Source organism: Hypomesus transpacificus, chromosome 6 (genome assembly GCF_021917145.1).
Source record: "Hypomesus transpacificus isolate Combined female chromosome 6, fHypTra1, whole genome shotgun sequence".
In the NCBI taxonomy this organism is placed as follows: Eukaryota; Metazoa; Chordata; class Actinopteri; order Osmeriformes; family Osmeridae; genus Hypomesus; species Hypomesus transpacificus.
The window spans coordinates 8,736,785-8,757,304 of NC_061065.1; the positions used below are offsets into that span (position 1 = coordinate 8,736,785).

Consider the following 20,520-nt stretch of genomic DNA (forward strand, 5'->3'; position numbering starts at 1 on the left):
GATTAAAATCAATTTTGGTTTGTTTTTACAGTGTGTTCAAATGGTACTGTGTTTCTATTTATGATATCTGAAAATAGATATCATCAGCTGAATAAACCAACCGACTCAATTGGCTGAATTGGTATGTGCATAATATGTGGCTGTCTGAGACTCAAAACTGCACATTTTCAATCAAAATGTTATCAGATACATAGTTCCCCACAAACTCTGAATGTGGAAAGAAAAATATTTGAAATTGAATAACTTGTCATCAGAGAAATATGATTTGTGAATGTTTATTCCCTAGCCAGAGACCAAGTATTATTTCTTCAGAATAACAGCCTCAGGAAGGCAGTTGGTCTTCAATAACATCCAATTTGACAATTTAATAGACGTGCATGGGTCATGTGATGTAAGAATAAATAAACCCTTTATACAGTAAAGGCAACAATCATTTTCTGAGTGAATGGGTGTTTTTTCTTTTATGATTGACTGAATTATTTTGTGATTGGTTAGGCCCAGTAGACAGTCTTCGTTGTAGTATTATACTTTAACCACTAGATGTCAGTAAACATTTTTCCTTTGCTGATATCAATCCCACAATCCTTGCAAGTGATGTGTATTCATTTGAATGGCAAAAGCTGTATCTGGCTAGATTGTTAGCAAAGACATCTGAAAGTTAGCTGGGAGTTTAGAGACAAATAACTTTAACTGAGTCATCATCAAATGGACATTCATATTTAGGGAATTGAAAGACACTTCGCAAAATGTGACGGTTAGTAAACCAAGTATCTTGACAATTATAATTTGTAGTTGGCTAGTTTTATTTAACTAGCTAGCTACTAGGTGTTAGAAAGTTAGCTTGCCAATCTAGCACGCAAACAAGCCATATGTTTCCTGAAAATTCCCAAGCAAGCTACCTAGCTAACGTCAGCTAGATAGAGTTTAACCTCGCTTTACTCTATCGGACTAGTTGGAAAACTAGCTATAATTTGACATTATTGTTTTGGTTGCCCGTAATTAATCACGTATCAAACGGGCAAGCTATGAAGGCCATCCGTCTGCTTTCATAGTCATTAAATTGTTAGTGCCATTCAACGATGCTAGCTAGCTAACTCTACGTACGCAGCAGCTGACTACAAGCTACAGTAGTTAGCCAACTAGCTTTAGTTAGCTACACTACTCGGACTGGATATAGCGTTTGTAGGATGCTAAATTGACAGAACCTTGCACCGATCTACGGTATTATGAGAAACGTATTTGGTTGACATTACCATTATCTTGCTTAGCAATGATCGCAGATCAAAAATCAAGGCTATTTAGACCCTGCTAGAGTAGAGCCAGGCCACTTGCTAACTTAATAAGACGGTTGGGTGTGCCCTGCTGCTAGCTCGCTACTTCATATGCACCAGGCTTGGAACATGACTTGTGACAACAAGGCTACGTGGAAGCAGTTGCAGCACTCAGATCACCATTGTTTTTGTCATTGTTGCTTTTACTGCAGGTCTACTCAGTATATCAGGTTGGCCACACATCTGAATTGTATAACCTGTCGATGTAAAAGGAAAATGTTGTTTTGTTCAAGGTTTCTCAACTATGGCCACTGGAAATCAGGATGGGCAAAAGAGGAAGTTCGACAGGCTCAGCCAAGCCATGCCTCACGCTCTGTGTATGCCCAATCTGCATTTTGTTACTGAACACACCATGAAGAAGGTGGGTGGGTCTGGAGGAACAGACCTTTTTCACTTAGCACAATACAAAAAAAGTGTCAAACTACAGTTAAGTTTATGAAAACACTAGGAGTGCTTTTATCGCTTATCCTTTTGTTTTAGGTGGATTATTATAATAAGGAAGATATAGATAAAGACAGGTGAGTTAAGGCTCATGTCCACACAGCTTTTCATCTAACGCATTCTCTGCATCCCCAGCTAAGATGCTGTGACTCATTGGACCACCGACGCATCTTTCCATGCCACCAATCTACCATGTCTGTCTTCTAACCCTAACTATCTGGACCCTCAAACCTCTGCTCCTTCACCCAGTCTGTTGTCCCCCCCCCCCCCCCCTCTCTCACGGCAGATTCACATTGACACACGTCGTCCACATTCCTGGCAAAGTGAAGCGAGTTTCGGTGTGCAAGAGGAAGGCACGCAAAGCGGCGTTGAACTCGGTGGCGTTGTGCAGGGTGCCCCGCGCGGGCCTGTCCTGTGACATGGCCAACAAAGAGAATGAGCTGATGAGTGAAGACATTGAGGGCGACGTACACCACAATGACAACTGCGGGTTCCCTGTGAACTCTGCAGAGGCCTCCAAGATGACTGAGCCCGGCTCCAAGTGCGGTGATTACTTTGCGGAGGTAAACTCTCCCACCTCAGGGAAGGACCGGGCCTTGACTCGGATGGGATTCGTGTTGTTTTTCTCACGGATGAAGAGAATTGTATCGTGCATTCGTTTTGTTTTCATGTCCTAATTTTCTGAGCATCTTTCTGCTGTTTTGATAGTTATCGAAAGACCATGAAGCTATGACGCACGTGTTGTTTGGAAGGAATCTACGACTTAATGTAGCACTGACACTTTGGCGTCGAAATACTAGTGAACTTGTGGCATACCTGATAAGGTAATTCCACTTTTTTTTTTTATGTGTCCAGTTATACAATGATCAGAAATAATATTGACCTACCTTGCTGTGTCTGAACATGAACGTTGTTTTTCATTGAACAGAATTCAAGATACTGGGGTGCTTCTTGATTGTCTACCCATTATAACAAAAAAGTGAGCATTAGTCTATGTACTTTTGGTTTTGGTTCTTTATTTTATAGTTTTTATTTATCAAAAGAGACATTAAGCGTATAAACTCCACTAAGCACATTCATTTTTCCTTCCTTCAGCCTTCAGAGTGACACACCATGCATTTCCCTTGGCTGCTGTGTAGACCTACTGCCACAAGTGAAAACAATCCTTGCCAGTAAACATGAAGAGTAAGCTGGAAAACACCACACTCGTGTTATTCATCATCTGCCTGGATACTGAATTCTGATATTTAATGTTATCCTTTTCCAGAAACTTGATTGTGGGTTTGCACTGGGTGCAATCTGTAATCAAAAAGTGGTGGCCAGAACTCTCTGCGAATGGCAATACACTAAAGGAGAGCTTCTCAGAAGACAAGTATGCACTTGCTATGCATTTTTGATACACTTGTCTACTTTTCTGCTTTGCCAAGCCTATATATTCACCAGGTGAAAAGGATTTGTATGATAACTTACTGTTATTGTCATTGCTCTCATATCATTGCAGGAACCTTCAAGCCATGAGGCAGCAGCTGAAAGAATGTTGGGAGGATGGAACCCAGCTAAGTTCAGTTCCAGGAACTACAGGAGAGATAGCAAAGGTGGACTGCTGCAGTTTCATGTTGCAGATTATTTGCTTAATATTAGCATGTTTATGCAGATTCATATCTCACCCATTGTCACCCTCACTGATCTTCAGTATTTTTATTTACAGACCATAGAGTCCTACCTATCACAGCTTCACTGACATGTCCTGTCTAGCACTGAAGAGGGGGACACCACTACTGCCGGACAGAGTATGGTTTAACTTCGATTTGGAAGCCAGAGAAACTGACTCAAAAGTGGTCTATGCTCCACTGGAAACCTGTTTCCTGTTGGGATTAATGAACTGAGCTATTCAGACACGGCTTCAATCAACACAGTTTTGAAGGACATGGGAGCCTTTTCGGCACACCAGGAATGACTGCTTCACATTGAAGTGGATCGTCGCGGCACACAATCTATCTCCATGAGACTGCTTCCAGGCCGTTTCATCACGTGCCAAGCTCTGTTTCAACACAGCACTCTTGCTAGCCTCAGTGTGCATCTACACCTGTGGTTACAGTGAAGGGCCTCTTGATTTTCACTTGTTTCCTGAATCATTAACTTGAAACTTACTGCAGTCTTAAGTTATTAGCGCCTCCTGTTTTTTGCCCGTTTGTGAATGATGTTTGACTGTGCAATGTAAATACATTGATTATTTTAATCACCTTGAAAATAAAAATTCCTAAATCTGGATAGATTTTATGGTTTATCAAAATGAGTAAAGGCAATTAATACTACAGAAATGGGTGCTAATGTATGGTTAATTAGTTATTATAAACTCTTTCTGAAAGATTGATTTTGGATGCAGAGTAGGGGGTAGAGTTGTAAATACTAGGAACATCTATATTCTTCAACGTAGGCCTATGCTATGTATTCATATTATATTTTGTGACTACTGACCTCTGCTGGTCATTGTGAATCAACTTCAGAGATGTTCCCCAGGCATCTTAATATTTTCTAAAAGCTTGATAACTTCTGTTAAGGTTTTATTTTAATTTATCAGTACACATTCACTTTGGTTCCAGATATGTTCCCCCAGATGCTGCCAAGTAGGTAAGTGACCCTCCTAGAACTCCATCTTTAGTGTATCACTGATGTTAACAATATTTTTCCTATATGTAAAGCTGGGTCATTTAATCCTAGAAATGATCTTGCCCGGGACAAAACGTGGCACAGGTGAAGATGCACACAGTCTCTGATCTCTTGTGTAGGCTATTTGTGTTTTTGCCTGTAGATGGAGGCCATGTTTTAAACCTTTAAAATCTTTCAAATGTTTTGTTAAAAAAAAAAATCATAACTTTCGAAAAAGAAAAATAATCGAAAACCTTTTATTAGAAAATATTGTTTCAACCTTTCGAAACGTTTTTTCACACGAAGTAAAAGGAGACGATAGGAGAGGAGAGAGGTTTTTGGAGATGAGAACAGAGAATCCTGAAACAGTAAAGCAGAGCGGATCAGAGTACAGTCCTCATCAAGAATTAACTATTCATCAATCCTGCGAACTTTTTTTTCAAAACTTTTTTCGAAACTTTTTTTTCTACCTTTCGAAACTTTTTTTTCAAACCCTTGTTCGAAAATATTGTTTCAACCTTTCAAAACTTTTTTTCACACAAAACACGAAATTGCGTTTCTTGTTACCTTCTGCCTTGCTCCATGGTAGCTTTGTAGACTAGCACGCTTGTTGTGCCTTTCTGCATAAGAAAATACTGGCTCTTCACATTATTTCTGATGTTTTATTTGTCAAATAAATGGGTCAGCATAGAATGTCAGCAACCCCTTGTTTACAAGATCAGTGCGCAACTTGCAGAAAAAGTGCGACTCATGATTAAACCGAGATGGACAGGCAACATCCGGGAAATTGTATAGGTGCGTTCGACTTCATGCAGCGCCGGGGTCGTCTGAAGCCGCCTGAAGCCCGGCTGACTTGAAGCAGCCAATGGCATTCTCAGATTCAAGGCAGCCGGCTGCAGCCACCTGCGGCGCTGCACGAAGTCAGTCCATGTCGAATGCACCTACCAAAATTAGTCAAGCGCACTGTCAAATGTCCACAAAGAGCGACAGACGTATCGTTATAAAGCTATCAAGAACATGGCATTGTTGAATTTGATTCCACGTTTCTCCTTTTACGTTATTTCGTATGTGTTTGGTTTATGCTGCATTGCATTCATCGGTTACTGTTTGTATGTTAAGTATATACACTGGAAATACGATCATATACCTGGGCCGCCTGTTTATCCCTGATAAGGTGACTCAACTCTTTATTTATTTTTTTTACATCAAGCTGTATTTTTTTGCCCCCTTCCATCAATACGAAATGAAGATGTATGAAGTTCTTAGTTAACACCAGAACTGCAGTGGTTTAAGATCTACCAAGAACTTCCAGCAAAACAGTGGATCAAATCACAGAAAATAATTCATCTGTTAATTTAGTATTCTTCTGTCATTTAAATGCACACCTTGTATTGTCTTAACAGGAGTTGCTGATGTCTCATAAATGCCTCAAAGACCCAGTCTACAAGCGTATGTTCAGCTTGTTTGGACAAAGGTGACAGGTGTCTTCTACTGCACTATCCATCTTTTCATTGATCCAGTACTGTATTAACCAGACACACTGTACTTCTTCACACAATTGTGTTAAAACGTTGCATGTAAATGTTTGGAATGTAATCCTGCCAGTTATCACTCCCCCCCCCCCCCGCCCCCCAACACACACATACTCATCTTTCCCCCTTCCCATGGTCTCTCCTTTCCTCATATTAGGTTCCTAGGAAATGGCCTTGTCACCGCCCAGACTGATGATCATTGGTACAAACAACGGCGTATCATGGACCCTGCTTTTAGCAGCCTGTGAGCTTCATCTCCAGCAAACACAGAAAAAAAAGGTCCTCACATGTACATTTCAGCCCTGAGACGTCTTCACTGCTTGTCATTGTCAGGTACCTGAGGGGCCTCATGGGTACCTTCAACGAGATGGCCGAGAGACTGATGGACAAACTGGGAACGCTGGCAGACAGCAACACGGATGCACAAATGCACCGTCTGGTCAACAGTGTCACTATGGATGTCATCGCTAAGGTCCCTAAACGTAATCCCAGTTGAACTGGGATCAAAACGATTTCGATGTTCCCGTTTTAACGTGACGGATATCAAAACTAAAGCAGTGTCAACATGCTCTCTAAATCCTATGATTTTCACAATCCTGGAACACGTTCTATTGTTTTTTCAATTGTAGGTGGCGTTTGGAGTAGATTTGGATTTGCTGAACCACAGTGACTCTCCTTTCCCTAACGCCATACTGTTGTGTCTGAAAGGGTTGATGCATCATGTGAGAGATGTCACCTTCCAGGTAAAAGGAATTAACCAACTAACTGACACATAGATCAGTGATGCTCACTACTAATGAGTGATTGCATCAACACTTTTTCAGTATAACCCAAAGAACCGGAAATGTGTCCGTGAAGTAAGGGAGGCCATTCAGCTGTTGAGAAACACTGGTGCTAAGTGGGTTAATGAGAGGAAGGAGGCTATTCAGAGTGGAGAATATGTTCCTAAAGATATCCTCACACAGATCATCAAAGCAGCCAACAAAGGTCCTTAAACTCATGACATTGAAAATGGAACAGACAGACGTACAATACTCACTCTCTGTATAAACGACTTTGTGCGTGTGTATATTTGTCCTCTCAGAGGAACACATGGATAAAGAGGATGAGGAGCAGATGTTGGACAACTTTGTGACGTTCTTCATCGCGGGTGGGATACTTCATATTCAACTCTTATACACTGTTTATAGACTGACTTTTTAAATAGCAGAATTTGAATGTATTTTCACTAGTGTCACATTTATGTTCGGTTCCTGTTAGGCCAAGAAACAACAGCCAATCAAATTGCTTTTGCCATTATGGAACTGGCACGACTGCCAGATATATTAGCGAAGTGAGCAAAAGAAGACTTTGCACACAGACTGTACTATTTATACTGCACATAGTAGTGTTTACACAAGCAGTCTATGTGTCAATGTATACTAAATGTATGAATCTTATGTTCATAAAACTATGTATTCTCCAGGGTGAAGAGGGAGGTGGATGAGGTCCTTGGGATGAAGCAGGAGATCAGCTATGATGATCTGGGGAAAATGGGTTACTTATCGCAGGTATGCCAGTCAGATAGCCCACCTGTAAAAAAGATATATATAGTCAAGGGCAAAGTCCTAGAATCTAATGTTATTGTCCAATCATTATCAGTGTTTTCTTGTGACTTAAGTTCTGATAGGTAAATAACTTCTCCAATGCTTTGGATGTAAAATGATTCAGGAGTGTAGGTTTCATTGTCTTCACGTTTGGAAACGGCATGTCTGCCCCCCAACCTTTTACCAAGAAAACTATATTTAACAGCCGCATCCTCAATTATAAAAAACAAACAAAAATAAAATTAAAATAAAAACTGCTGTCCCACCCACATTTGAAAACAAACCTTGATAAGATTGATTTACATGTCTTTAGTGTATTTCTTGAAGATGGTTTCGTGTCTTCGTGGCTCAGGTGTTGAAGGAGACCCTGAGGCTGTATCCCACAGCTCCAGGTACCTCTCGCTGGGTGGCAGAGGACATGGTCATCAGCGGTGTCCGGATACCTGCAGGAGTCTCCTGCCTCGTAAGTTACTTCCGCGTAGACACAGCTCAGGTTTGAGTCATTGCTAAAATGGAGCCCTCGGGTGTTACCGTTGAACATGTCTTGTCTTGTCACAGTTCAGTTCTTATGTCAGTGGAAGGCTGGATAAATTCTTTAAGGACCCGCTGACTTTTGACCCAGATAGGTTTCACCCTGATGCTGTCAAGTAGGTGACCCATCTGGAACTTTCCTTATTCAGGATGTGAGATGACTACAATGCTGCTAACAAGAGCAGAACCATGTTTTGATGTGTAATGTTTTTCCTAGGCCATATTACTGCTACTATCCTTTTGCCCTTGGACCGCGATCTTGCCTGGGACAAAACTTTGCACAGGTGTGGATACGCACACACACAAACCCTCTCTCACACACACACTCACGCTGCACTCACACACAAACTCACGCTGATAAGGTTACTTTTGATCTCTTAAAGTGAATGTGTGTTTGTGTATGTAGATGGAGGCCAAGGTTGTGATGGCCAAACTGCTTCAGAGGTTTGACTTCAGTCTGGTTCCTGGGCAGTCCTTTGACATCCTCGACACAGGCACACTGAGGCCTAAGAGTGGAGTGATGTGCAACATTAAACACAGGCAAACATACTCCTCCTGAGGCCTACATACCTGTCTTTCATAATCTAAAAGAAAAAAGTTAATTAAGTTAATCATAATATTGATATGTATATATGATTGTATATGCATAAATTCCAGGTAATATCATTTATTCGAAATTAGCAAGCAAATTAACATGGTTTGATATTATCTACAATACATCGTACAGTGTTTATCTACGTATTTCATGTAATTTCAGATATTACCACACAGTGCCGCTGTGCCCTTGAAATTATATTTCACTTTTCTGGTTTTTGCCCTCATTCAACTACTTTGGGTGTCAATTTGACACCTGTTGATCGATTGTGATCTATCATTTAACTTCGGGGGGAGGAGGTAAACGCAGTTTAGTTTTTTTCCGAAAAAAAATAGAAAAAAACACTATTTCCTTTGATGCTGATTGAATTGGGTCAATGAAGAATTGCATATAGATTATTTTAAATCATGTGGATGAAATGGTCTACATTTTAGCGTAGAAAACATTCATTGGTTCGTGACATTATCTGTTAACAACCATAATCTAAATCTTGTTCAGAATGTAATCAGTTTGTTTCTGCAAGCCTAATAAATTGCTGTAGTTGAATTATAGATTTTATTGGTAGCTACGTATTTTTTTTGTTTTCATTCATTTTCCAGTTATTCTTATAAGGCTGTTCCATGCGACGGTGATAGTATTTCAGTTTGTATGTTCGAGCTCGTGTTTTCCCCTATAGCCTACTGTTTCTTATCTACCTGCACACCCTGTTGTCCTCGTTCTTGATTGGCCGCCTTGACCGAAATCCTGAAATATTTCAAACCGGAGTGTTTGGTTGTAGGACTCAGGGAGGACACCACTCATTCCAAACTGGGGAGGGATTGAGATTCATCCACTGTTAACCAGTCCACTTCGAGGAGAGATCGGATTATCATTCGAGAAGAGCGTCAATGTTGCTACAGACCTTCGTGTGTTTTTAGACGAGAAACATTCTTGCGGACGCAATATAGGCATTTTATTTTGAACACAGGTTATCGTCATCATCCATTTCGTTATTGTCATTTTTACTACGAAGGAATGTGCATAGATTACCAAGGATTTTACGCACATGCAGCGGAACGCGGAATAATTCAAGGGGAGCGAGTGATTTCAGCGCGAGGAACATATTTGATATAGGCTATATTTGATAGAAAACGGTACTACTTTTATTTTATCACTATATAAACTGTAGTACTTATGGTTAAACCAGCTAACGTTTATGAAAGCAAAGGAGGGTTCGCTTTAAAGGGAAGTGTGGGTGTGTGCAGTTTGTCCATTGCACGCTTGCCATAACCTATAGAAGCCGAGGGTCGCCTACGTCTCAGCGTTCATTTGAGTAATTAAACCTCTCACTCTGATGTGTCATAGTTTATCATCTTAAAATGTTTTCACATTTTAATACATTTACGCAATTAAGGGGTTGGTTAGCTGAAGATTTTCTGAAAATCTAACAACATTGCTAAACGCGTCGAGAGGAGAAATATAAACAGAAAATGGCAAAGAATGTATCGGAGGGACTCAATGATGACTTGAGCAAGCTCTCGGACGATGAACTGTTGCGATGCAGCAAAGATGAGTTGGTAAGGAGGCTACGGAGGGTGGACGGCGAGAAAATGAACTTGATGATAGAGCATGGGAACATGATGAAAGATGTTAACCGGAGGCTGCAGGTGCACCTCCACGAAATCCGGAATCTGAAGGAGATCAACCAGAAGCTTCAGGACGATAATCACGAGCTCCGGGAACTCTGCTGTTTCTTGGACGATGACCGACAGAAAGGCAAGAAGCTTTCCAGAGAATGGCAGCGGTTCGGTCGCTATACAGCAAGCTCTGTGTGGAAGGAAGTGGGTACCTACATGATGAAGCTGAAAGAACTGGAGGCCAACCAAGAAACAGTGATAAGAGAGAATTCGGACCTGAAAGAAATCATCTTAATGCTGGACGAGGAGAGGAACGGTGCCGGATCCCGGAGCTCCATAGACAGTCAGTCCAGTCTTACCAACCTCAACGGGGGGTCAGGGACAGTCAGGGATGTCGGGGACGGGAGTAGCACGTCCAGCACCGGGAGCGCCGGCAGTCCAGACCACCACAACCACGTGCACAAGCCTAATGAGGGCAAGCTGGTCACCAGCACTGTGCTGAGGTCCATGGATGACCTGGCGGCAGCACATCATCACAGGAGCATCCCAAATGGACTCAATGGTAAGTTCACACAATGTCCGTCCATGCCGACATACTTTTTACCTAACAGACTACACTCCAGTTTAGACTGACTTTTCCCCCCCCTTTTCATGTTGCCCCCACCTATGAAAAAAGGGCTTCATAAAGTTTAAGCATATTATCAGTCTTCCGAAGATTCACATACTGATTCCAAACCCTACCCTGATTTACCAAATCCTACTGAAGTTTAATTAAAAAACGAATCTAAACACATTTCTGGACAACATTTTTCAATCGAAGTTCCCACACTAGGTTTGTTTTGTTTCTTAAATGCATGATAAGTGGATGTCCAGATGGGGTTGAGTTTAACAGCATGACGTGAGGAACAGACTGGCCATGCCATATGTGTCAACAGTAAGGATTAACACTGCCATTGAGTTTAAGATCATCCTGGTTTATGACACATTTGCATACAAACATCGAGGATGCTGAGTGGCCTCAGCTGTCCCACAACTGACCAATTAGGCAAAGGTTTATTGAAGTAGGTCAATAGTGCCTTGGCTCTTACCTTTACGGTTCAAATATAGATTTGAGGTGGCATTCACTGAGCTTCTTGTTGTTGTCTTTGGCTGTCTAGGAGCACTCTCAAACCTGCCTGTGGACATTTGAAATGCATTGACCGTGTTGACCATTCAAATCAAGTCAACAGTTTAAAGACTTGAATGCTCAGCTAAGCAGAAAGTCTAGGATGAAACTCTAAACGGGATGTTGATATTTGATAAACCTTGTTTTAGCTGAGCACACCAATAACTCAATGTTTTGTGCAGTCCCACAAACTGAACCTTCAGGCTTTCTCATAATAACGTAACCACAACAACAGACACACTGATGCACATGCTAATGTTCAGAGCATGGGAGGTAAAATTTCACATCTGGTGTCAGCTTGGAGGTTCCAGGAACTGCATTGTTGGAACCCTGGAGGTAGCCTGGATGGGGAATAAACGGCTTAAACTTTACCCGCAACCCGGTCCTTGGCCGCATTTGTGCGACAGTTACGTAACACAACGATACCGTGTCTGTTACACCTCTCTAAGCTGGTGTTTGGCAAGGAGTAATGACCTTGTGTGACCCAGGAACTGTGTAGTTTGTTGTAATACTATACCATGCCATGCTAGACATACTCAGTGGTTAGAGCATTTGATTGGAGATCAAGAGGTTGCAGGTTAAAATCCCCCGTGTATATCGCTTGGATAAAAGCGTCTGCTGAAACTTTACATTATTGTTATGTGGCTCAGACTACAGCCTACATTAAGTTATATTTAAATCTATAGCTGCTGGGCATAGACAAGTTCTGTCTACCACTACAACTGACATGTAGCCCACAACCCAGACAGTTTATTATCGGTTGAAACGTATGGTTGAATGGGCTGACTAATGTGGAGAGATGTTGCTGGAGGTCTAAGGGGAGTAGCTAGGCTAGTCTGAGGCCAGAGGCTGCAGAGTGAGTTCCACAGGCACTTGAGCCTGGGCCCCCAACTGTCAACGCTCCACCTCCCCCGGGTGCTTAGCAGACAAACACTAAAACTGTGCCTGAGGTGCTAAATGAGCAGCATCTGGTTCAGCACCAGAGGGCTACAGTGGTGAATGTGTGCGTGTTCAGGGAATGATGACGGGGTAGTGTTAAATAGATTGAGTCCAATCACTGGCTTGAGATTAGATACCCTCTGCTGCCTGCCCGAGTTGAAATTATCTCTCTTTTCTCATCTCTCTGTCTCAAACCGTCAGAAGCACTACCTCATCCCCTAGAAACTGTGATTGGCTCCCCATGTTCGTGAAGAAAGGGGGTTGGGGGAGAGGGGTGCAAGATGGAAAGTCAAACAAAAGGCCTTCCAGAGGCTTGGTGGGTAGTGTCATGAAGAGAGGACAGGAGAGGGGGGGGGGGGGAGCGGAGCGGCTAGCCAGAAACTGGGAGTGAGAATAAAGTTTCACTATGAATTTAAATCGCTCCCTGTCTGGTGTTGGGGGTACATACAGGATCGCCACATCTGTTTATCGTCCGGTCTGTATTTACTTATTGATGACTCAAGCCCATGACTCTGGTCTCCATAGCAGCAGTTAAACCTTCACAGCTTGATCCATCCCACAGGCTTGTGTGTGTGTGTGTGTGTGTGTGTGTCTTTTAGAATTAAGTCCCTGTAGTATAGGGTCTTAAATTAAAAGTCAGCAGACACTGATAAATTACCGCTAGTGCCCTTTTTGTCTCTTCCACCCCTCTCCCATAATGCCTTTCAGACCTGGTTACCACGGAGTTGCCTTGTCATCCTAGGCATGTGGACGTCCTCTGAATGAAGCCATGGCCGTCCGAGAATGAGAGGTTTCTTAAAAAGGAGCTTGAGTCTCACAGTTGAACGTAGGTTTGTAGTGAAATGAAGGCAAAAAATGTCCAAAGAAGCCGTTAAGTGTGGCTTTACTGTGCCATTCTCCTCTGTATCCCAGCGTGTGATTCATCCTTCAGTTCCAGACACTGACGGCAGACTGACAGCAAACTGTACAGAAACTTGTTACAGATGAGCCTCAATAATCCAAATGTCTTTTTTAAACTGGCAGTTCAAGCTGTAACATTTAAATGAAATCCTTGTATGGCCTTGCCCAAAAAAGAGAGGGGTGGCGGGGAAGGGAAGGGTAGGAGGGGGAGCGTGTGTGTTTGAGTGACGCAACAGGGTGTGGCCTTTTAATCGAATTCATAACCATGTCATCTGTCACTTAGTCATGTTGTCTTTGTCTACCTCTTTTCCTCCTCCCTCCTGTCCACAGGGCGTGAGGTCTTGTAGTGTAGTAATGGTGTTAGAATGACAGTTGCCTTGCCAGGGTAGCAAGTTTTACACAAGTCCACAATAGGCCATGAGTGAGCCTCTTATCCACCACACATTCAAATCGAAACCCTGTCACTTGTCTGTCATCAAATGGGCTTGGATGCGGTTTATGACCTACAAAAACGTCATGAAAAAAAATCTTTATTTGGGGTTGTTGGTATAAGAAGAATAACTAAAATATTTACAGTGTTTAAACTGACTACAAAGCCTTTTTGCAGCTGTTTGTATTCTAAAATCTGTTTTTGCTCAGTCCAAACATCGTCTCAGCTTACTACAGAAACGGTGGAGGCTAACAGGAGAGAAAAAACTTCAAACAGATCCAGTCGAACAAAGACCTTGAAGGTAAACCATGTTGGCTACCTTTCGGGAACCGACATCACCATGTTGTTTTCCCCTCAGCTCTCATAGTCATTGTGTTGCAGAGTTTGGGGCTGAAAATGGGCACTAAACAGGAGTGGGATGTTTCTATATTCTGGGTCCTGGTGACACATCAGGTACAGTTTCCAGATAGTCTCACGAAACCCAGCTCTTCTGACCTTGCCGAGACAGAACTAGGGTCTACTTTGCAATAAATAAAAAAAAAAAGTATATTTTACCTGTGTCTTTTTAGAAAGCCTAATATCTACTGTACAAGATGAAAGCTTACGGTATAGTGAATCATTAGAGGCTAAGGTGCTGTCTTCCATGTGGTGTGTGTGAGGGAGGGGACGGTCTCTGGGTTGCTTTCTCCAGCACCCTGTGTTTGTGTGAGTGTGTGTATGTCTGATAACAGACATAATAGAAAGCAGAGATGGGGAACTTGGCTGAGTGTTGTCAGAATAAAGCCAGCCAGTCAGGACGTCACACATTTCTGGATAAACAAAGATGGAAGTGGGTCTCTCTCTCTTTTCTCCCTTTTCTCTCCCCCCTTTCCCAGAACCTGCTGTGTGATTCACTGTCCATTCATTCCCATCAGCCCAGTGGCTATCCGACAGAATGAGGCTAAAGACCCAGTCCTACTCAGAGCCTAGGGTGGAGTCTGCACTACATTATATCCTCCATGATACTATAGAAAAGGAGCACCCGAGCATGGTGGCAACTGTGCTGGTTAACACACAACTTCTTCTTCTCTTGTTTCGTGTAGAGGCCTGTGTGTACGTGGATGGATGTTCTTAGGGGGTGGGAGACCTTTCCTCCATTGGTCAGGGGCTGGAGGGGCTGGGCCTATCGCCTAGGCAACAACAATGATCAGTGGTGCGAGTGGATGGCACACACGCCTGGCCTCGGAGCCAGTGAAGCGGGAGGGAGGGGGAGGGGGAGGGGGAGGGGGAGGGGGAGGGGGAGTGGAGGAGAGGAGAAGGAGAAGGGAGAGGGGATGAGGGCGGCGGGGGAGAGAGGGGCCCACGTGGAAGACAGAAGAGGGGGAGGGTTTGGTTAGTTGCAAGCTGCCCCATTTTAAATGATGTCATCCTTGGAGGTGTCAGCAGCCTGTTGATTATAGGTTGATTTAAGGCTTAATGCAGGCAAGAGTCGAGAAGTTTACACTGAAGTGCAGCAGTATGCTTCGCTGTTGCCTGTAGGGACTGTCCTGCTGCCCTTGGGTTTCTGTTAACCCGCTGCTTGTGATGAGTTTAGCAAAATGACCAGACATGCCCCATCGATCTCCGTGTTGGGATGGATGAAATGCATGGAGGAGGAGTTGATGAAGTGAGCTAGTAGGGCCAGGTGGCAAATCGACAGAAATCTGGCCACAGCAAAGCTCTGGCTCAGCAATACGATTCTGTCTACGCACACACACACACATTCAGGTGACCTTTGGGGGTAAAGGACAGGTCTTCTTGGTGCCAGAAGTCAGCATCTCTGCTTCTCTAGGTGTCCTCGTCAGGTCCCTCGGAGGGCCGGAAGGTTCTGCCTGTCAGCTCTTTCTTATATGGCAGCTCTGAAGCCGACCATCAGCAACACCCCGCTACCCTGCGGTCACCTTGCCCTCTGTGGAAGGCAGGCTGCTCGCTCTGGAGCTGGCGGCTCGGATAGCCTCATGTAGAAAAGGAATGATTCAGGCCTAGCCATGAGGTATATAAAGCACTTGGTGGGACGACTTGGAAAATCAAGCAAAGAGATGAAGGTGTTGGGGTTACTTTGCGATGTGGTCAGTAATTATAGACTGGTCCTTGGCTGACTATCAAAATACTGTTAAAACGATGCACTTCTTATCCTCGATCTGCTGCTGTCCTTTATTATTGTACTATTCTTTGGATAAAAGCCTCTGCTAAATTAACAAATGGAATGCTATGGAAATGTTACGTGTGACAAAGTGTGTTTTAACGAAAACAAACGGTGCACTAGCAAGTGTCATCACACGTCTTATACTCATGATTACAAATGTGTGCGTGGATGAGATCAGGAGACCTCTGGGTACAGGCAGATGGCCCACAGAAGTCACATGTCCTAGAGGTTATTCTCAGCTACCTAACCTATGACAAGCTACGGTGCACACGACATTGCCAGAGGAATGTAAAGTATGACGACCTGGCTGTTCCTGGTCTGAGGAGAGTTGTGGAAATATGCCGTTTCTGAACAGTGAGCCATCTGGAATTAATTGTTCAGCCCTGAAACTGTTACACCATCTCCAGGAAATGTTTGTGAATGAGTTTGGGTCGGACCTCGCTCAACTGTACTGAATGGCAGTTTCCTCTTGAGGTGCCTCACAGTCGAGGGCGTGCTCTGTAACTGTGGAAACACACTTTCTGTTTTGGTCCCAGTTAACCTTTGAGTCACATGTTTTCCTGATTACTCCACACGTGTTTCTGGAAATTGGATAAGATGTTTTTCTTTTTCGGCATGCTAGTCTTGGTGTTTTATTAATAATTTGTAATCAAAATTCTCTGTTCTGGATATGTCAGGGATTATTTCTTTGGGGGGGAAGGTTTGTATCTTTCCTCTGGTTGTCCAGGAAGCTACAGGAGAATGAAGAGCAGTGCAGTAGTGTGGTGCCTTCTACCCTGGGAATGGATGCCATCTGTCCTGGGGTATTATACTTCACACAAATGTGAAGGAAGGAGGGTCCTCTTCACCGGCTCTGTGTCCCTACTGGACCGATCGTAAATTCAGTATGAAAGCTTTCTTCAAATAAAAAATGGGCGAGAGAGTGTGCGGACACAGGCAGGGTAACCTCTTCATGGGGTGAGAGTAGGGTCCTAGTGAAAGGGTTAGTCTTGTTCAGTAAATCAAGTTGCCATCCCATTCATCCATGCTCTGAAACTTTGACAGGCCATCCTGACTGCAGAGAGGAGCTAGTTCTCAGACTAGCGGAAAACAAAGCAGATGCCTTCAAATTGTTGGATATAGACAGAGACCTCACCTGTAGAGTGGAGCCTTTGGAAACTCTGCACTAGTGGTCTCGAAACAACTTGGATCTAACAATCTAATGAAACAATGGAAGAACCACACTGTTCCACTTCAGTTGGTCTGAGGCAGTCTAGACAACCTTTTAATGGGCTCTAAACTGGACTAAGAGTCTCACACACACACACACTGGAACAGCCCAAATCAGCCACATCACATCCATCCGGTGCAAAGCTGCCAGGCCCAGTCCAGGCCCATGCTAACAGATCTCCTTAGGCCCTCAGCTACTGTATCTGCGGTGTTGGAATGATCTTGTGATTGCTTTCCTCCACTCTCACTTGTGCTTTGCAGGGTTGTTATCCTCTATAACTCTGTCCTGCAGCACAAACACATCAGCAGTACTAAGGGTCGCTGTCCCCTCACGCTGTCCTCTCACCTTCAAAATCATTTATTTGTCATTTATTCTGAAGTGGCGGAGCGCGGACCGTTTTTTAAATTGTTTATTCTCTGATGATTTAGTGTGCGTGTGCATTGTAAAGAGCTTAGATGAAAGGGAGTCATAACGTGAATCGCAGAGAGGATCATGAAAAGGCAGCTTTTCCAAATGATTACAGCCCTAAGCTAGCTTATACAGGCCGCTCATCATCTCACAAAGCACAGGATCCAGGAGCACGGACGCACCCCAGGCCGACTCTTGGGATGGAGAGAGAGAGGAGGGAGGAGAGTCAAACTAGGGGAGAGAATGAGAGGTGTAGAGAGAAGAAGACATGAACAAAAGGGGACCACAGTTTCTCTTTGTTAGGCTTGCGCCTCAGAACGGTTAAGCGAAGCTTCAACTTATACCATCCCGTTTCTCTGGATTTACTTGGACAGAATGGAGACTAGGAGGTTCTAGATGAGAGCTGTGGGCCTCTCGTGGCTCCGATCCTCTTTGGTCATCAGAGCTCAATCAGGTTTGCAGCTCAGATAATGCATGCTTATACAGCAAATGCTGTGCCCCAGAAACTCTCACTAAACAGTAATCAGTGTTATCTGGGGATAGATGGATCTGGAGAGGGCGAGGAGAGGAGGGAGGGGAGGGTGGACACGTTATCTAACTTTGCTCCTCATAGCCTCGATGTTGGAGAGCACCGTTTCCACAGTGTGGATGTGGTGAGGATCTGGTTTGTTGCTTAGTTAAGCTTGAGATGAAGTGAGGGTATGGGCCTCTCATCCCTCCTTGAAGCATCACAGCTCATCTCACACGCCTCGCACACACTGAGGGGAGATGGCATGTCTGACAGCCAATTAGAAAGAGGTCTTCTTTGGTCTCCGACACAGCATCACATTGAGTGAACATATCAGTCTTTTGTTTCGGGAGTACGAGAGACAACATCTCCTAGACGGAGACTAGACAGAGACAAGCCTTCATCTGTGCTGTCAAGTCAGGAAGAAAAAGATCAAACGACTTGAATATATCCACGGATGAGTTTTATTTATTTATTTTTACACCATTTTCATTCTGTGCAAACCCCAGTGGTCGTCGTTCCGATCTGTGTGTGTGACTAATGAAGACCCAGCCTCCCCTGGCGTGAACCACAGATAAACAATATACTTGACTGCATTCCTGTCGATGTTGTACTGTAGATATGACGCTGTTGATGTCACACTGCATGTAGTATTGTTGTTGAGATGTTAATTGTCTTTCTCGGCGCACATTTGTTTTTGAACAACATGTTGTGGTAAATGAATAAATGTGTCTGTAGGGTGAGGGGCGGGTAGGAGAACAACTCTGTGACCTGTCCTGCAGAACGAGAACAGTGCAAGGCCTGAGTTGTGTTGAGCTGGTCAGTATCAGTGGAGTATCCATGAGTGCTGCCCCCCAGGGGGTCCAGCTGAAGAGCTGGCCAGGGTGATGCTGCTGTCAAAGTGCTGCTCAGCTGGAACGCTGTTGTTCCCCTGGGTTTTGCAGATCGGTAAACGTGACCAAGATCAATTGCCGCATGCAACGTGTAAGTAGGGGTTGCAGATGGGTGGAAAGTTCCAGGAAAGCTTTAGGGATTTTTGGAAATGTTTTCATGGGGATTTTGTAAAGCAACATTTTGCATATACAAATATTATTTCCCATTTTAAATCATTGTAGATTATCTCTGTTCATCACACATTTAATTTGAAGTGTAGTATTGTCGCGGTGAACTTAATATTTTATTTGGAAAAGAGAAAATGTCTTTGGAAAGTTTCCGTCTTCCGAACATTCCTGGAATGTTTCGACTCTAGGAGCCACCAGCCAAGTTTTTCAACACAACAAACCTGCTTGTACAGTAGCTGAATGTGACAAGAGGGAAGAGAGACTGGCAGCAGAACATGTACATAGATTAAATCATTGATGTTAAAAGACATTTAACCGTGGATGCGGTGCTCTGGGATTTGGGTTCTTTCTAAGATGAGGCAAGCTGGAGGTTCTCCCTGCACTCTTTTACATCCACCACACGTGCTCCCACGTTTGCCACGCTCACTCGCACACCCACAGCAGCCTGGGGAGAGGACGACAGTCTGGCACACCAAACTAGTCTGACATGAGTGAGAGGGGCTGACTGTGATACTACAGTGGCGCCGTCGAGGGAGCAGAGTGAGAACGGAGCGAGGGATGAAAGTGGCCTGAGAGGAGAGCCACGATAGAGCTTAAGGTTAAGGATCTCACACCGGGAGAGAGGAGATCGACTGCAGAGCAAGCCGGGAAGAGCTCTGGCTACACTCGCTTGTTGCTAGGATACTCCACTTTTTAAAAAGCTTTTTCTTCTTTTTTTACTGCGTAGTGGTGTATGCTCTCCTGTAATTGCTGCTCTCTCTACTTGACACATTTCTCCTGCCACTTTACCTCTTGTTTGTTTTACTTCAGAGCGAGTTGCGTCTTGCAGGAGAAGAATGTCAGTGTACCCACTGTTTCCTGCCTGTGGCTGTATGGAGGGAAAACACACCGTCCTTTATCTGGATCTTCCTCCAAAGCCCTAGTGTAGAAAACAACACCACGTTTGGAGAATACATTAAGAAGTGTCCGGCTGTCTTTATTAGTGGCCTATTTTCGACAAGGTAGTGTGTGTGTGTGTGTTTTTGGGATGGTCAGTTAGCCCAGAGACGTCAGCTGGGGCCTCGTGTGGAGAGGGGGGTGACGGTGCCGCTCCTGAGGGGGCCAGCGGGCACAGCTGCCGCAGAGAGGAGGTGTCGGAAAAAAACGGGCCCTCGTCCGCCATCTGTGGCTAAGGGAGGGAGAGATAAATATTCAGCCCCATCTGCAGAAAAACACCGTGCCCATGAAATGTCTGTGTGTGTGCATCCAGCATCTCAGATTCCCTGATCACACTTCCTGCTAGATATATCCTCACACACACCTCAAATCACACACAAACTGCATGTGCACACACACTCAGTGGTACTTGCATGCAAACACATGTAGGCTACTCATGCTCACACACACACACACACACACATGCATGCTTACTTTCCTTGTCATAGTCTAATCTATATAGGCTAACTTAGTTGGCA

The 20,520-nt window shown here is 43.9% G+C and overlaps 3 protein-coding genes across 5 annotated transcripts in view; all 3 read left to right on the plus strand.

Moving 5' to 3' along the window:
- Positions 1–583: 583 nt before the first annotated feature.
- On the plus strand, positions 584–4,043 carry katnbl1 (katanin p80 subunit B-like 1). The gene is made up of 10 exons (XM_047021076.1): positions 584–754; positions 1,565–1,692; positions 1,812–1,849; positions 2,059–2,335; positions 2,481–2,596; positions 2,701–2,751; positions 2,868–2,957; positions 3,040–3,144; positions 3,274–3,367; positions 3,481–4,043. Exons 2-10 carry the CDS (start codon positions 1,576–1,578, stop codon positions 3,511–3,513), a joined length of 921 nt encoding a protein of 306 aa, XP_046877032.1. The 5' UTR covers positions 584–754; positions 1,565–1,575; the 3' UTR covers positions 3,514–4,043.
- Positions 4,044–4,536: 493 nt separating this feature from the next.
- LOC124468396 (cholesterol 24-hydroxylase-like) lies at positions 4,537–9,207 on the plus strand. Its single transcript, XM_047021075.1, has 13 exons — positions 4,537–4,557; positions 5,825–5,895; positions 6,111–6,197; positions 6,287–6,425; positions 6,583–6,696; positions 6,778–6,940; positions 7,038–7,103; positions 7,214–7,286; positions 7,419–7,503; positions 7,892–8,002; positions 8,098–8,186; positions 8,288–8,354; positions 8,477–9,207. The coding sequence occupies exons 2-13, from the start codon at positions 5,834–5,836 to the stop codon at positions 8,627–8,629; spliced, it is 1,209 nt and encodes a 402-aa protein (XP_046877031.1). The 5' UTR covers positions 4,537–4,557; positions 5,825–5,833; the 3' UTR covers positions 8,630–9,207.
- Positions 9,208–9,464: 257 nt separating this feature from the next.
- The window catches only part of LOC124468395 (coiled-coil domain-containing protein 85C-B-like), a 30,531-nt gene continuing 19,475 nt past the window's right edge, over positions 9,465–20,520 (plus strand). For all 3 annotated transcript variants that reach the window (XM_047021071.1, XM_047021072.1, XM_047021073.1), the window contains exon 1: positions 9,465–10,843. In XM_047021071.1, coding sequence (XP_046877027.1) covers positions 10,135–10,843 — 709 coding nt within the window. In that variant the 5' untranslated portion in view covers positions 9,465–10,134. The remainder of the gene's footprint in view (positions 10,844–20,520) is intronic.